General features: G+C 43.2%; 3 protein-coding genes across 4 annotated transcripts in view; all 3 read right to left on the bottom strand.

Moving 5' to 3' along the window:
- Positions 1–203: 203 nt before the first annotated feature.
- Positions 204–10,499, bottom strand: kiaa0232 (KIAA0232 ortholog). 2 transcript variants are annotated; one of them, XM_077544284.1, is made up of 8 exons: positions 10,132–10,499; positions 7,985–8,559; positions 7,758–7,898; positions 6,966–7,035; positions 6,786–6,870; positions 3,327–6,687; positions 3,131–3,239; positions 204–3,020 (listed from the first exon to the last, which is right to left on the bottom strand). In XM_077544284.1, exons 2-8 carry the CDS (start codon positions 8,225–8,227, stop codon positions 3,004–3,006), a joined length of 4,026 nt encoding a protein of 1,341 aa, XP_077400410.1. In that variant the 5' UTR covers positions 8,228–8,559; positions 10,132–10,499; the 3' UTR covers positions 204–3,003. The 2 variants fall into 2 exon arrangements, with proteins under 2 accessions (XP_077400410.1, XP_077400411.1); XM_077544285.1 differs by lacking the exon at positions 10,132–10,499 and adding an exon at positions 9,631–10,086.
- Positions 10,500–14,002: 3,503 nt separating this feature from the next.
- On the bottom strand, positions 14,003–15,350 carry LOC144035679 (protein S100-Z-like). Its single transcript, XM_077545592.1, has 2 exons — positions 15,082–15,350; positions 14,003–14,214 (listed from the first exon to the last, which is right to left on the bottom strand). Exons 1-2 carry the CDS (start codon positions 15,232–15,234, stop codon positions 14,071–14,073), a joined length of 297 nt encoding a protein of 98 aa, XP_077401718.1. The 5' UTR covers positions 15,235–15,350; the 3' UTR covers positions 14,003–14,070.
- A 1,323-nt stretch (positions 15,351–16,673) lies between these two features.
- LOC144035678 (uncharacterized) overlaps positions 16,674–17,208 on the bottom strand; it is a 2,152-nt gene continuing 1,617 nt past the window's right edge. The window contains exons 4-5 of the mRNA XM_077545591.1: positions 17,099–17,199; positions 16,674–17,016 (exon numbers count right to left, since the gene is read on the bottom strand). Coding sequence (XP_077401717.1) covers positions 16,951–17,016; positions 17,099–17,199 — 167 coding nt within the window. The 3' untranslated portion in view covers positions 16,674–16,950. The remainder of the gene's footprint in view (positions 17,017–17,098; positions 17,200–17,208) is intronic.

Below are 17,208 nucleotides of genomic sequence, written 5' to 3'. Positions count from 1 at the left end.
TTATTCTAGGAAAAGAGTTGGCAATTACAAGAGAAACGTCATTAAGTTGTACAGATGCAACAGTTAAAAAGGTTTAACACAAAAACAAAAACAAGTTAACTCAAATGGAGTTTTGTAGTAACCCTCACTCTGCCCTCTAGTGTACAGTATGAAAAAAGCGTCAAGAAAAGGCTTGAAGAAGGAGGCAAATTGACATTCTGATGTTTGGTCGACCCTTTTATTAGATGTTAATGAAATCCACAATGAAACAAAATCATTTACTCAGGGTGTACATGAAATCAGAACACACACGGCTACTTTGAGGGAGATGGGGACAACCAAGAGGAAGGAATGAAATGACTGAAAAGTTTTCAGTGTAGGATTATGTTCTTTCAACCATGACAAGATCCAAACTCAACGAGTCCGTTGATGTTGTTCCACACATAAAAAAACAACAACAACATAGCCTCTCACTGACTGCATTTTGTCATCACAGTTTGTTGTCATTTCTTTTTCATTCAAATGCAGCAAAATGGAAAATGGAAGAATTTCATGGAGAAAGGGTGTGACGCGTTCCTTTCAACCAAGCTCTTTATGAGTCAGACTGTTTGATGACATACCCACACAAACGTTTTTTTTTTTTTAGCTTTCTTAAAGAGAACTAATTAACAGGTGTCGCCTCCCAACCTCAACCACAACGCTCAAATCGAAACTTTCAAACCGTCTCGATTGGGCTAAAATACCTTCAAACTGATCAGTCACCTCACTCTTAAACGATTTGGTTCATCCAAAAAAGGTGGACTGATTTTTTTAATTTATTTTTTTAACCCAGGCATCCTTTCTGTGGAAAACAAACATGCAAAAAAAAATTCATGACTGACTTTTCTCCACATACTCTTGAAGGTTTACAAGCGCCAAGGCATTGCATAGAAACATTGGGGGCTTCTTCAAAAGCCCTCCACATTGCTTATGCAGTCTACAATGGCTTTATTTTTTATTTTTTTCTATCTCCCTCCTCTCCTTAAACTATATATCTCTAAATAAAACTGTTCACCTCTGTGGCTTGCTTGGAAATCATGTCAATGTGTGTAGTCTACAATCAAAAGTTTTCGTCAATGCACTGCCACAGATGATTGTAGATCATGTTTATGAAAGTATATGAAAAGATTCCTGAGTGTCTGATGACTGCGAGAGACAGGTGGGCGAGACCCCGAAGTTGGGAGTAGGGTTGCAAATCAGAAAGCCATTTCTACAAGCACGGCTTTCTACCTGCCACGCTTATGAACACTACATTGACACGTTCATTTCCAAGCAATGGCACACCGATGGGAATTTTGTGCTTGAGAATCATGGTTAGGATCTAAAAAAAAAAAAAAAAAAAAAAAAAAAGTCTTCAACCAAAACAAAATGGAGGCTCAACTGGGAAACACAGGTGGCCTTATTAAATGCAAAACAGGAAAAGGTTTTACCCTGCAGATTTTTTTTTTTTTTAACTATAATTTCAACCAGCAACACACAAGTTGCAGCACGGCTCAATAAAATACACTTGAACCTTTGAATCCAAATTGATTTTCTTTTTTTAAAAATGTATTTGCTTTTTTTTTTGTTGTAATTTCATTTTAAAGAACGTATTCATGCGTACACATTCACCATTCAAGCTGAATCACGCTTATTGTGACCAGTTTGTTGTTCACACATCGGAATATGACTCAATACTTCAATGAGATATATGGTGAACCAAGTAAAAATTGAAAAGAAAAACACACCATACACGAAGAAAAAAAAATCCAACCGTACCTTGAAGTAGTGTTTGTTATTATGGCATTTGTTTTTAATGTTGAACCATGTTCCTATGTTTTGCTATATCAGCTGAGTTGTAACACAAACAACTTTGTTGTTTGTATGCTTTGCTTCCGGACGATAGTGAAATAACCAAATAAGAAAACCACATTAACGAATCATCAGGATTTTTTTTGTCCCTCTTTTTTTTTTTTTTTTACAATTTTGGAGGAAGAAAAAAAAAAGTTTACTGAATTTTCTGACTGTCTGGACAACAAAGAAGGAAAAAAAACTATTTCATCTATCATGACAGCCACATTATTGAAAAATATTTATAGCACCAATGTTGTGTACAATAGAAATAACAAAATGATTAAAAAAATTAATTCAGCTGCAAAAGGGTGCAGAAATTTTTTCTGGATATTAATTAACCTTCAGAGTAATTTTTTCTTTTTCCTCCTACCAATTTATTTCAGAGAACTGAAGTTTAGTAGACCGGTATGTGATAGTGTTTGTCTTTTTTCTCTTTCTGTTTTTTCTTCACAAACCATACCTTACTCTAGAACTACGGTTTCAAAAACTCCATACAATGGGGCAATTCAACTTAAAAAAAAAAAACAAAAAAAAAACAACTGCACACATTCTCTACTTCTTTCATAACTGCATCCAAACAAACTTGAGAAAACTGAAGATCGCAACTCAAAAATCCCAACATCTGGTCTTTCTCAACAGAAGATGCGCACGGGATCGCAGTTGCTTTACGCAGCAGTTAGGTTTTTTGTTTTGTTTTGTTTTTTACTATAAAAAAAAAAAAAGGGAGTGAGACTGGCCGGACAAACGCACATGCACAACCATTCAGACGCCACCAACTACCCAGTATTGTATCTGAAAAGCAGGATGGTGGAAGGAGCGGAGCTGAAAAAGTGGTGATCTGATCAGATTCTAAAATGCTTTAAATGGATATCTGCACATGGCATCACTCAAACACAAAACTTTTTTTCTTTATCTTATTTTAACTTTTTTTTTTCTTTGTCAATCTGATTGTTGATTACACAAGCGTTGCGTTAGTAAATGAAAAACCAGCAGTTATGCGTGTGTTGAGAGAACTGTGGTAAGCGAGAAATTAGCCTACGTTAGGTTTTGTGGCTCTGAGATGAACCTGAATAAAAAGCTGGTGGCGGTCCAGTCACCAAAATTCAGCAACTTTTCCTCTTGCCAACGCAAGTCCACTGCGAAATGAAGAACTCATATGTTGCTGCTCCCTAGAGGGAAAAGCAGGTACGTTTCAACGGTTGCCTTCACATCAAACATTTTCACAATTGGGTGTCTCACATTTCTAAGCACTTTTTACAGTGTTCTTAATGAGTCTTACCTGTACACGGAGATCCAGGGAACAAGGGTGGGCAGAGTGTGTTTTGCCACCAGCACTCGTCGTCCTGGTTGCCGCTTACTCTCTGTCCACTTATATTCAACAGAGGGAACTAGACACAAATACGGCAAAAAGCGTTACGTAAAGAGCGAAGGCTTGCGTCACATGTTTTGGCGCAGTTCGAGAAATCAAAACTCACCTCTGGCACATCTCTGACAAAGTCGTACGCAATCCCGTATTTGGGGATTGGACTTTCCGCCGCACACAAGTAGCTCTGTTTTTCCACCGGAGATTCCTCTTTTTGCAACAGACCCACTGAGGTGTTCATCTGCTCACCTGCAGTTGACACGTCATCTGCTGTTTGGCAGTCCAAACACCGTTCTTGCTCAGCAATGGGCAAAAGGACACTGGGGCCTTCCTGGGAATCCAGAGACGTCTGGGCACTCTTCTCCATGCCAGACTTCTTTAGTCTGGGCAGGAATTTCCCAGATTCCAGTTCGGACTTCCCATAATACGGGCCTTCACATTCTGCGTCCTCCTCTAGTGGTTTGAGATCTGCCTGGGGATCGTCAAAGACATCCACCGGTGCCAGGACGGGGAAAGCCGCCTCCTCTTTGTCAGTCTCGGCCTCCGAATCGCTCACTCCTGCAGGAGACAACTCCGAGGCCGATATTGGCCGGAAATGAGTCCTGGGGGAAATGCGGATGGCCCTGTACTGCGTTTGGTTGATGCCGTAAATTTGCGGGCAGAAGGCTTCGCTCTCCGAGTCGGAGCAGAGAATGGATTTGGGCTTGAACCCCGGACTGAAGGAAGCCATGTCTTCGGGCTCGAAGGAACACTCCACGTGGAGAACTTGAGAGAAGGGATTGTTCAGGTCGAAGGATGCAAACGGGTATTCTAAACGCTGCTCCTCGCTACGCAAGCCGTCGTAAGATCCCAGTAAATCTTCCCGGAAGATGAAGGAAAATCCCTTGTTCAATCCCTCTCGGCTCCCGGCGATGGCGCGCTCGCTTTGGCCGAAGGACACGAGGGGCCTCCACAGGCGGCGGTGTCCCGGAGCAAAGCAGCTGCCCTTGTTCACCAGCACGTCTGTGCCGGTGATTGTGAGCATTTCGGAGCTCGAAAGAGATGCGGCGGTGGACTGCGGCAAGCCATGCTGAGATTCATTTGGCGGCACGACAGCCCAATTCTTATCACAACTTAACGTCTTGAACTCTCCGTACACGCCGCCAATGATGAAAGACGTACTGTCTTTATTTGATCTCAAGTCCCAGGGTTTGGACGGAGTCATGTAATCCCCGGCGCCGTCCAACTTGGAGAGTTTGTTTTTGGTTAAGTCCTGTTCTTCGTTCTTGCCCTCCCAGAGGTGATACTCGGAGCGCTGCACTGCTTTTTTCTGAGGCGCCTCAACCGGAACGCCTTTGGCCTGCACCTCCAGACCGCCGCCACAGTAACCACCCGAGTCTTCGGAAAACACCTTCTCGCTCATTTTCTCGCCGCCTTGCCTCGACGCCGCCGACTTGGCCTCGCCGGCTGCAGACCAAATGTCTTTGATTATTCCTGAGCTGTACTCGCCCTTCTGTTGGTTTGTGTTATCGGAGAAAACGCTCGCACTGTACGGTTTACTCTCGTCCTCTTCCAAGGCGATTCCGCAAAGGGACTCCAGTTTGGATTTTTTGGTGTAAGTCTGACAGGATGTTGTGCAAATACTCGCTTGCTCACATTTGCGCCCAGAGTCCTCTTGCAAGAAGTCCAAGATTTCATCCTCTAGATATGTACCAGAAATAGGAGGGATGATGCAATCCATTTCCTCAGTGCCAATCGGAGCTGCAGGGTCCTCTGCGGGAATATTCCCGTGCTCATTGTCTGAACGAGTCTCTTCTGAATGTGACCATGGACTGCACGTTCGCGTTGAAAGGTTGGAGCAGTGTTCAGTTTCATCAAAGGCACTATTTTTGGTCCATATTAGCAAACGAGACTGTTTATTAGCATGCGGGTCGAGACAGCTACTCGGATCGGCGGCGCTTTCGTGAGCGGCAGAAAGCGAGTCGTGGGGGAAAGAAAGAGTGGGACTCTCGTACTGCAGCTCAAAAAGAGAGAAGCAAGACGAGTTCAAGCCAGACGGCTCGCTGGCGGTCTCGGGGACTTGCGGCTCCAGCAGATTGCCAGATAGATTGCGAAGGGCGAAGGAAACACTATCGAGGAGGGGGGAGAGCCGAACGGGTGAGTCACCCATGAAGCTTTCTCCATCGATGTCGTCCGAAGTAGACGGCGAGCAACATCCCCAGACTTGATGAGCCATACTGTCGAGATCCTCCATTAGGAACCCATAAGATCCCGAAGCTTCCTCAAAGTCTGCCCTTATTGCACTTTTCCCTTGCTGCTCGAGGCCGTCTAACACTAAACGAGAATCTCTTTGCTCTTTGCTTTTTTGTCGAATCATGCTGAGGATCCGACTCTCTTGTAACGAGTCTGAGGCACTGGTATCCAATATGGATTGATAAATATCAACTTCATAGAAGTCGGTGAATTCTGGCAGATGCTTGTCATCTAAATGTCCACTATCCTCTGGCCGAGGGCAGCTCGAGGTCCCAATGAGTTCCGCCGCCTCGTCCTCGGCTTCGCCGGGCGCTTCCACGAAGTGGCCGTCCACAAACGAGCCCGCAGCGAGGTATGTTCTCTGGTAGTTCTCATTGGCAACGCAGATTCCCTGGATTCTCTCCGGCAGCAGAGCCATGTCAGCTGACAGGGCAAAATCTTCAGGCGAGCCCACTTTGCTTCGATACTTTGTTTCCAGCTTGCTTTGCTTGCTGCTAAAAGGTACAAAATAGTCTGTGATGGGCTCCGTGTACCAAAGTGGCTCCTCCATGTATTCCTTTGCGTTTCTGTCCTCAAACCCTTTCTCGTTTGCTTGCGGCCAGACTGGATCTTTATAAATCTCTTTTAGGGATCTCCTACTCTTTTTGTAAAGCTGTGGTGGTTTGCCCGTGCCCGCGGTGGCACTGCGCCCCCCCGTGTTCCGCTGCTCCTCTTTGTCAATAGCCTTTAGCTGAAGCTTCAGGTGTCCGCTATTGCGCTGCCTCTTATTCTTCCCGGCCTCTCTGGACTTGTGCCTCACTCTAACCGCCTTGCTTCTGAACGACTTGTCACCTTGGTTCCCGCTTGAGCTGGAGCCCCCCTCACTAGAGCCAGAAGACCAGGACCGGGCCCGATATTTGCCCTCAGATCGGTGTCTTGCTTGTCTCTTGGGGTGGACTGTGTTCTTCTCCTCTGCCGCCACGCCGCCATGGTATCGGTTTTCTTTCTCCTTCTTGCTCCGGCGTTGGTGGCCTCTCTCGTTTGCCGCACTGGTGATGGTAGCGCATGCTTCAGGGTTCCGCTCTTTCACAGCCTCGCATTCGCTGTTGCAATCTTTCGGGGAGGAAGTGTCTGTGCTGGTCTGTGGAGCGGCCGAGGACGATGAACTTGAGTATGCACAGGCCTTGGTCTTGTTCCACACGGTCATGATCTCTTGGAGACAAACAGGCTTCTCTGACAAAGGTGGGAAGGCTTCATAATACCTGAGTTACAATTGACAAACGAGAGGCAAATTCAAACGACTGTACCATTTTTTTTCCAAAGACATGTTCAAATATGCAAAGTTCATGATGTGACTTACATTTCCACCTGGTCTTTTGAAGAGGGGGACTCAACTCTTTCAGGAGAATGAGCACCATCAGACTTTTTGGGGATCTGTTTTTCCTCTGTAGGACAACATATTACATACATATATATAATTGCTTATCATAGTTTCTATTAAGTCCAACCAAATTTGATGCAGCCTAAAAAAAATACAAACCTTTCTGTTTGTTTTGAATGTCCCTAAGTTTGGAGCAAAGCTCTTCAACCAGGCTTTCAATTCCAGAGTTCTGAAAATGAAGAAGAAGGGGGAAAAAATACACCAGCAGCAAATGTTAGGAGTGTCGACTTCACTGGTGTAATTCATAAAATGACATGTGCCATCATCCAAAATAAAGAATTCAAAACAGAGGGTCAAAGCAGCTGACTAGAGTTTGACTACGACTGCTATATTTAGTTGTATCTTAAGTACCTTTGTAAGTTTCTAGAAAAGCAAAAGTAGAACTCCAAACTGTTGACACATCAACTTAACATAACAAATAATTGAGCTTTCTTTAACAATAAATAAATTACATCACTTACCATTCCCCTTTAAAAAAAGAAAGTATAGTTCCCTCTAGCCCTATATTTGCTCTTACATCATTGTGCTAATGCTGGTCAGCTGACAGCCCAATGACTGCTGCAATCCCATGTAGCATGTGCCGGTTAAAAAATAGACAGCACAGTCCAGTCTTCACAGGGCTTGTTGCCGAGATCCCACCCCCTTTACACCCCCGTCCCCCCCCACCACCCCTGGCACCCCTTTAACTTTGTGTGCTGTCATTATGAACTTGGAGCAGGCAGCAAAACTTGCTGTGGCTTTTCCTGTCATAAATACAACACTACTTAAGTTACTTCAAACCATTCGACATATTACCACCCCGTGACCCACTTTCATTACCAAAAGCTCTTCAAATACGAGCTATACATTCAATGGCAAGGCAATGTCTAATTACAGGATGCTCTGGCTTACTTCATCAGATGCAGAACGAAGACATTGCACCGCCGCTTGTTTCTTCATTTCCTCGAGACTCAGGTCGGTCCCTCCCTTCTTCTTACTCTTGCCCCATTTCTTCCCAGTTCCCTTCTCCCACCCCAAAAAGATGTCATTCTCCTGTCAAGCAAAAGTTGAATATTTGAGAGCATATCAAGATGGGCACCATCTTTAAAAAGGTCCTATTATATAAAGCAAAACATTACTTGAAGGTAGTCCTGCAGGTCATAGTCGTAGCTGTCATGCAGGAGGAGGCTGAGGACATAGCGGGTGTAGATCATGGCATCGATCCCGCACTTCTCGAGCTCCTGGCCCAGCCAGCTTTGCACTGGGCCAAGTGACTGGAGCAGGGACATCTCTGAAGCAGGCAGGGTGGCCGCGAGCGGGTAGGGGCAAGAGAGGTTCTCGGGAGGAGCAGGACCGTCTGAATTGGCGCTCACTGGACGCATGAGACCTCAGGTGTTTGTTATTCTCAGGTGGACTGGCATCGCGATGTGTTGTCGGGTGGTCAGTGGAGACGAGTGCAGAGGGAGGGTGAGACGGAACCTGGTACCTCTGGAAGAGGGGCTAATCACTCCAGCGGGATGCACTGAAGGGGTTCTACGTGAGGAGGCATGTGGGATTATTTCCCCCCTTTTTGGTTGCTTTAGCAAAAAGGGTGTTTTTATTCGTCAGGCATGGCTTAATGCTGCTGATGGATCTCAGCTGTGCAGCAAAACACAACAAGTGTTTGCGTCACACGGAGGCGCCCATGTTGCGGCAATCACTTCACCAGCGCCACCTGAAACACAGCGAGTAAATGTGTCAGTGGAACGGAACACTTCTTGGCTTGTTTTTAGCAATAAACATTTTACAAAACGCTTATTCATAACAATACACCCTGGAGGCAGACTGCCATAAACAAGCTCTCGTTACAATTTGAATATTCAGCTTGACAGAAAGTGCAAGATCATCTAACCATTTCAATCGATTTTGGAACATGAGGTTGCTAATATTGTAGATTGTGTCTACACAAAGTCAAATAACAGCAGCGACATGGCTTCATGAGATTGTGACGCTTCCTGTGAATGCAAGTGGCAGGAACACACTTTCTGTCAAGAACATGTGTTTTGAAGGCTTACATCAGGTAAATAACAAGCAAATGGAGGTTGCGCTGTTGTGATTTGGCAATGTGGCTGCCACTCAGTGAAGGCCCATTAGGGGTTGCCCATTATGAGACGTCAAAAGGGCAAAGCTAAGAAGCTTAACTGTGTGCAGCAGCCCAACACTGTTAAATGGAAGTCCAGATAGAAACTAAAAGTTAACTCAGCTAGCCTGATCAATAATTGTTGGAATGCTGAACAGTGCTATAAATTTCCACATACCAACTTGGTGGTGATTGGTGACGGTGACACTTCACCATCTTTTACATTCTAATTTTTAAAGTGCTCAGCACATTTCTAACATTTTATGAAGTATTTTCCGCATTCCAACTTTGAAATATTTACCTCATACAGGATTTTTTTTTGTGGGGAGGGGGGGGGGGGGTTGTCAAATTGTCACACCAAATTCCAAAGAATGAAATACTAGTCTCACGATCTACATGTAAAAAAAACAAAACAATTAGCTCCACAGCATTTACATGTAATTTACACTCACTAGATACTAACGTGATAGATCTACGATTAAACTTTGCATTTTTTGTTGGGCATACGCTGTCACTAAAATGTTATTTAGCTCACAGCATATTTCAACTTTGTACAGATGACACGGTCCCCAAACACGGTATGTTTTCATGTGTGAAGTGCAAAACCACAGCTTAAAATGCGCCCGCAATTGTATGCAGTCAAACAAGGTTAGCTGGACCACCGACCTTTAATGTTAGCTGTCGAGCTAATCACGTTGCACATCAAGCTAGCTCGTCTCGTTCAACCGGGCAAGTCATTTCGACAACATCAACGTCACTACCGACAACTATACGGCTACTTTCGCGAGTACAGACGCGAAATGTTTGCTTTCACTTTGCCGTTTGTCCTGCGAATGGCTTGTTAATGCGCGGTGACATTCGAGCTCCCGAGCGCAGCCGTCAAGCTAGCAAGCGGCGACCCGCTGACATTAGGCCAAGTCGTTTACTTGAAAGTGGGCACCATGGCATCCAAAATGTTGGGAGAGGTTAAAAGTGTGCGATCCGATCGGAACGCCAGCTTCGAAGTGGGGTCGTTGTTGCTGGGAGGAGGAGGAGCTGCTCGTGGAAGGCTAACCGTTGACAGTTGCTCGCTTCAAAAATGTGCGCCATGTCGTCACACAGTAAAACGAGCAACGCGCGTAGGATAAAAGACACGACAACACACGAACGACGAGCTAATCGACGTACCTGCGAGCCGGTTGAAGAGGGGGGGGAACGCCGAAACGGGAGCGGCTACTTCGGTCTTGCTGCCGTTCCGAGCTCGGGCTCTGGAATCCGCTGCGGTAGCATAGCGTATCATGGACGCCGACAGAAATGGCGCTGTTTTCACATCCAGTGCCACTTGTGCAGCGACGGGGAAAATGCCGACATTCGGGCTCAAGCGAGCGGATGAACAACTCGTTGAGTGCCAGCTAGCGCCAGAGCCACAATGGCCGACACCGGAAGCTAGTTTCAGTGAGCGGACGACGCTTCATGCGCCACCTCCTGAGTTGGTATCTAGGCAACGGGGCAAACCTCCGCCGTCCTGTTACCAGATACGGGCTCCTTCCGCCGGGGTATTGCATCAGAAACACAAGTAGTACGCAAACCAATAATAATAACAATAATACTACTACTAATAATAATAATGGTCTATAGTACGACTAATTTAATCAAATTTTGCCATGTTTTAATCTGCTGTCTGCAGCCAGGTTAGCATTGCAAATTACTGTTCTGATCTGTTCCCAGTATTTTTACCTGGTTAAATAAATGATTACGTTTTACTGCATCAGTGGTTCTCAAACTTTTTGTGTCCAGGGAAAATGAATTACAAGGACTCATTCAACATCCTAAGCATAACTGCCATGTGTACCTCAATGGGGCATAGGAATTGTTTATTTTTTTCAATGTTTCTACCTAAATGTTCCTAAACAGTTTTACAAAGGAACTTAATGAAATTAAAAGTGTCTGATTTTTATCCTCATTTCTGATGTCATCATTTTTGACATAACAGCTAATTCCACAATTATAGCTGTAGTAAGAACTCCAGTTTCCAGCGAGTATTGTTACTTGGAGAGAGCCATATGGCGGTTCCGGCTTTTTTTTTGGAGGGGGAGCACCTGGGACCTTTGGGATACAAAGGGTCAAGGCCACATGAGTGGCATGTTTCAATTGTTGCTGTAAAAAGTGATTTCCAAGCCAAGGTCTCTTGTAGCTAGTTACCAGGGTAACTAGCGTACGTATTGACTCGTGCGTCTGATCTGGATCTGCATCCGGAGCCCTGCAGCCAAAGGTCAAACAACTTATTGATCCGGAGCAGCACACACAGATGCGTGATGATGAGGACACGTGGACATGGTCAGTCAATATCTGCAAAACAAAATCACTCAAGTCCAATGGATCGCAATGACGTTTTTAAAATCAATTACGAAGCGCAGCACCGGGCAGGGAATTTCACTTTCAAAACGTGTGTTCTTTAAAACGGTCCATTTGGAGCAGATGGCACAGTTCAAGGGTGCCCAGTAATCCTCTTGGAGGAGTTATTGAGACGGGGGGCTGGCAGGTGGTATTCCCTGGCTGGGAAAGCAAAATGTAAACAGTTTGAAAAATATCCAATAAAATTGTCATGCCATGTTTTTTTTTTAAATCAACTTTGTTAAATGTTTATTTTTAACAGTTTTTATTCCCAAACATAAGTTTTTATAATTCAACCTTTTTTATTTTATTTATGTGTGCATTGGGAAGCAAATAGCTGGACTTTGGACTAGGCGGCGCCGCAATAGAAACACAATGACTCTGCATTTAAAAAAGTCAATCAATTACTGTCCAATCTCATGACTGGCGTTTTATTGAACAAGCAGCCAGTGATCAAAGTTGCTTAACATCTAACATCCACTCAGGCATGTTGATCATCTTTACCACTTGATGTCATTTTGGTCCTGATATAGGTTTAGTTGTCTGGTGCCACAGATTCCAGAGGCTGACTTTTTCTCGAGGAGTCGAAGATAAAAAAAAGTTTGACAGTCTCGTCGTCATGTGATTCCCGTGACTAAGTGCCAAACTTGGCTGCCTTTAATTACGTCACAGTCAGTCAAAGCAGGGAGGAGATTGTGTCACGTGGTGCACAGTGTACGCGTTATCAAGACATTCCAGGCGTGCATGTTCTCTCAATGCAAAAACTTTGCGATCCCTGTGATGAAAACCGGCAAAGCAAAGTTGCCTTGACGAACTCACGCCCGCGGCGCTGCTGTGAAAATTCAAATTTGAGCCCTTTTGAAAAGTTCCTAAACTAATTCCACGGCAAGGAGGCCTGCTGTATGTGGGTCAAAGGTGAACGGGTTGCGGTGCTATGAGTGGGGCCTTTGTTTTGTTTTTTCGCTCTGACTTGGCGAGGCTTCCCGGAGCACGTCGAGAACAGTCATGACTTGACTTGAGTCAGACTTAAGTTACCAGTTTTAGGGATTCAGGCGTTATGGAGTTCACCTCACACGTTTATCACCTAGAATTAGTAAATATTTTTCAAAAAAGAAACTTCAAACTGTTTTGTCACTCCCAGCCAAAGTTTTCAGTCAAACTAAACATGAAAAAAAAACATCCCACGTTGCGCAATTAAAACAACCACATAGCTTAGCCTTTCAGTCTGCTAGCTAAATGCTAATGCTAATAACATCTATGTTTCTTTGCTATAACCCTGTAAACAACTCAACACAAACTGTACACCGACACAAAAGACAAAAAAAAAAGTGACTCTCAGTCATTTATTCTTTATTCTTTATTCTTATGGCGCAACAGTCAAGCAACGATCACTTAACTTGACTTATGACCTGACTTGGCTTCAAATCTGACTGGGAGTCAACTTGACTTGTTTAATTTTTGCTACAGTAACACCAAGGCGCTAAACAACACAAAGCATCTTGTTTGACAGAATGCCTCCGTAATGGCAGCTTGATAGGAATGTGCGGTATGGCAGGAAGTACCGTAACAAGGCACGCAATCAGCTGATCAGTCTGAGCAGACAGGTTGAAGGCACACCCACCCGCCTGCCGGCTACCCGCTTGCTTTTGTTTTGCAAATGACAGGACAGCCAAAGCGTGACAAGTTACTCACTAAACAACTACTCCCAAAAAGGCTTTGAGGTTACATTTGACCTCCTTTACACATTAAATGTTCATACAGGGATACAAAGAGAATGGATGAGTACAAAAAAAGCGCAGCCCTCAGTTGTGGTCACCTTAATCTCCAATAAGCCAGTGTAATGCACTGCACACAGTTGCGCGCACACACACACACACACACACACACAGGTGGAGAAAGGAGTCAGGTTGGTGACCTGACAAGCCGATTAATAGTCAGGAAGGCAGAAAGTGCTAACGGATGCCTGTCATCTAATGCAAACTGTGCATTTGCCACTAGAGGGCAGCACAGGCATCCTATAAAATAGCGTTGGCCAAAGTTCTCCAAATATCACAAAAAGTACTTGTATAAAAAAACTGTTGTTAATATTTATCATATAAGAATGAGAGAGAGAGAGAAAAAAAAGTTAAATCAAATGAAAATGGTGAAAAATCAAGCTCCAAATTAAGTGGCCACGTAGCCCAAAGCACATGTCAGACTTATTTGGAAAAAAAAAAAAGAAGAAGAAAAAGAAGTTCCCTTTTCATCACTCTTCTGCTTTTCTCTGCGTGGTGTGTGTGGACTCACGGCCACAACAAAAAGCAACCGAGCCGGTGCCAAAACTGTGTTTTTTTTTGGGGCGTGGGCATAGCTAGCTAGCTAACCGCACTGGAAAACAACTCGTGCATATGAATGCCCTCAAGTACTCTCAATCTTTGCACATTTTTAACATTTATCTTCAAAAATGTATTACGATGTATTTAGATTCAAATCTCTGAATTCACTCTATGTTCTGCTGTGATGTGTTGTTGGTTTGGCCTTGCGTCATCCACCCCCCCTGTCTGGTTGAGACCACTGAGCATTTTAGTGGCTTCCGTGACCTTTTCCCTCCCTTTGTAAAACGACAGAAGGCACGTATGCAAGTGTCTATATATGAAAGCAAATAAATGACCCCTTGACACCCATGTTCAAGCACAGTACGGTTTTATTCAGCGACACTCGCCATGGCTCGTCGGAGAGTACGTCCTGTCACTCTTACTGCTTGGAACAACAAGCCGACTGGCAGATACAGGTTAGGCAGGACACGGCGAGCATGAACTCCTTGAATTCCATCTCTCCGCTTTTATCAATATCCAGCGCCTCCAGAATCTTTTCCCCCTCCTCGTTTCCCTGCGCTGCCTGTATGCGCCAAAAACACAAGTGTAAACATATTCGGTGAACAAAGTAACTTGAGTATCTTCGGATTTAATAGAGCAATTTTCAAAGTCTACCAACAATATTAAAACAATAGGAAATGAAAAAGTATTTTTGCGATAAAACTACTTTTAAAATTCACAAAGGTTTACACAGTAATGTTGATGCTTATTTCTATGGTGGTTCACAGTATATTTTAGCATGAAGCTAATTAACTCATTCACTGCCATTGACGGCTTTAGACGTCATAAATTCATTTGAACTATTTCTATTAGTTTAACATTTTTGTTAACAAGAGTATGAAAACCTAGAATTTGTTTGTACATTTAGAACAGATATAAAATTTGTGATTAATCGTGAGTTAACTGATGAAGTCATGCGATTAATTACAATTAAAATTTTTAATCACCCGGCACCCCTAATTTTTAATAATCTTTTCTTTTTTTTTTTAAATAAAATAATTGTAATTATTTTTTCCAATTTTTAATAATCGTTTTTTTTTTTTTTAAAGAAAAGATTATTAAAAATGAGGGTGTCAGGCGATTACTATTTTTTAATCGTAATTAATTGCATGACTTCACAAGTTAACTCACGATTATTCACCAATTTTATATCTGTTTTAATACAATAAAAAAAAAAATCTAGGTTTTCATACTCTTGTTAACAAAAGTGGGAAAATTTTTAAACTAACAGAAATGGTTCAAATGAATTTTTGACGTCTATAGCCGTCAATGGCAGTGAATGCGTTAAGCTAATAGACTTTTTTTTTTTTTTATGGAATGGTTTGGTTGAACATTTTAATTCAGGTCAATTTGTATTTTGCTACTCATGTTGCAGTGGTGCGCATATTACCTTGAAAAGTCGGGGCATCTCTTTCTCCAACAGCAACTTGGCCTCAGCCTTGCTCAGGGTGTCCTTCCTCCCCTCCAAAGTGGCATATTTGTGAAAGACTTCGCAGAGCGTGAACATGGCCACCTCCAGCTTAGTCGGTGGCGTCTCGCACATTTTGAAAAGGGACGTCGATGAGTGTCGCCAAGAAGGAGATGCCGGGGTGGGCTGGTGGAAGTTTGTTTTATAGTACCTTGGTGGGACAAAGGCTTCAACAGCAATGGGCAGGGTACCAGTTGAGCAACATATCAGGTTGAAGTTGAAGTTTGATAAGAGAAAATAAACTGGAAAGATGACAATGGGAGGAATGAAACAGACGCCCTATTACAACAAAGAGCATCTTTATGGTGTTTACCCACTGCTCGGTTTAGGAGCGGCCTTGTTATTTCAGTGCGTTGATATAGCATGACTAAGCACGAAAGTGAAAAAGGCTTGTTATATGGCACGTTGGAGTCGCCGAGAAAGTAAGGATGGTTTGGCAATAAAAAAAAAAATTTTTCAAAGTGAGTGAATTGCTTTTTATTTTCAAAGATGGCCCTGCAGTCGGCATGCACAAATACAAGCTCAACCGTCGGTAACAAAGAGAAACTCGTTGAAATGTCGCAGGCGTTGTTTCCACTTCCTGTCACTGACCTGCCATTCACGGCCACAGATAACGCACACACTTTCCACTCAACTGCAACAAGGCCCGGAAATTGCACGACACGAGCACTCGCTCGCGGCTGAGACAGTCATCAGTTCACAAATCTTACTGTATAGAAAATACAACATTTGTACACTCCGACAATCACAAAAAAAAATTAACAGGTGACATTTCAGGATCAAAACAAAGCATCATTTCCTTAACTTCTTGTAAGTATATTTAGATCAGCTCAGGGATTATTTTTTTTGGGGTTTGCTCAAAATATGCATTACATTTTTTTTTCTTTTTTTGTGTTTTTTTTTCGATTTGACATGTCATCATTGCTCTCCCTTTTAAAAAAAAATAAAAAAATAAATATATATATATATATATATATATATATATTTTTTTTGTATGTGGGTGAGTATGTGTATGTGCGTGTGTGTGTGCATGTGTGCGTGCGAGTGTGTGTGTATTCATTAGTTCACCTAAAACCTATTAAAAAAAAATCCCATACTAATAATATAATATAATAATAAATTGCCAAATGCAGAAACATCAAGTTATCACGATGTGGTGGCTCTCGCTAACAGGCAGAATTAAGTAACCAGAATTAGGTTAAAAAAATTCTATATACGTAGACCATGTTTCTATAAATTTTGATATTTGGTTTTTATTTGAGGCAGATATTTTTTCCATTAAAATGTGATTTATGAGGAGGTTAGACCATTGGTCGATATTCAGAGTTTGTTTATTTTTCCAGTTAACAAGAATTGTTTTTTTTTTCTTCAAAATATGCATTACAGTCAGCGATGTGTGCCACCTGGTGCCAAGATTTATTGAGCTACAGCGCCTTGCAAAAGTATTCACCCCCCCAAATCCACCCGCCCCCCCGTGAGTTTTTCAACAGTTTGTCACGGCACAACCACAAACATAAATATATTTTTTTAATTGAAATTTCATGTGATAGTTAAACACAAAGTAGCACACGATAGTGAAGTGAAACAAAGGGGATATGTTATTTCAAACAACAACAACAAAAACTGAAAAGTAGGGTGTGCTAAAGTATACAGGGTGCATGCAACATATTGTAAAGAGTCTTTGGGGGTTGGCATCCCCTTTTCGAGATAGATGGATAGACGGACGGACAGACAGACAGACACAATATATGCAGCAGTAATGACCAAATCTTCGGACCCCAGGCCCGTCCGTCACCCGCTTTGCTTCTTCTCCACACGCTCAAAGTAATCAACGGATTCATACACCACCACCTGACACTGAAACACGCATATATGTACCATTAAGCAACATGTCACACGGCTGGCCGTGACCTTTGAACCTCTGTCTGAACGGACTCACCCACTGGGACGAGCCTGCGGAGGAGCTGCCACTGCTGCGTTTGTCCATGTCGGCTACGTCCGAGTCCAAGTGGGGGACCTCGTAGATCACCCGACTGACTCCTTGTCACG

This window comes from Vanacampus margaritifer, chromosome 15 (assembly GCF_051991255.1).
Source record: "Vanacampus margaritifer isolate UIUO_Vmar chromosome 15, RoL_Vmar_1.0, whole genome shotgun sequence".
NCBI classification, from domain to species: domain Eukaryota; kingdom Metazoa; phylum Chordata; class Actinopteri; order Syngnathiformes; family Syngnathidae; genus Vanacampus; species Vanacampus margaritifer.
This window is presented reverse-complemented; position numbering and strand designations above follow the sequence as displayed.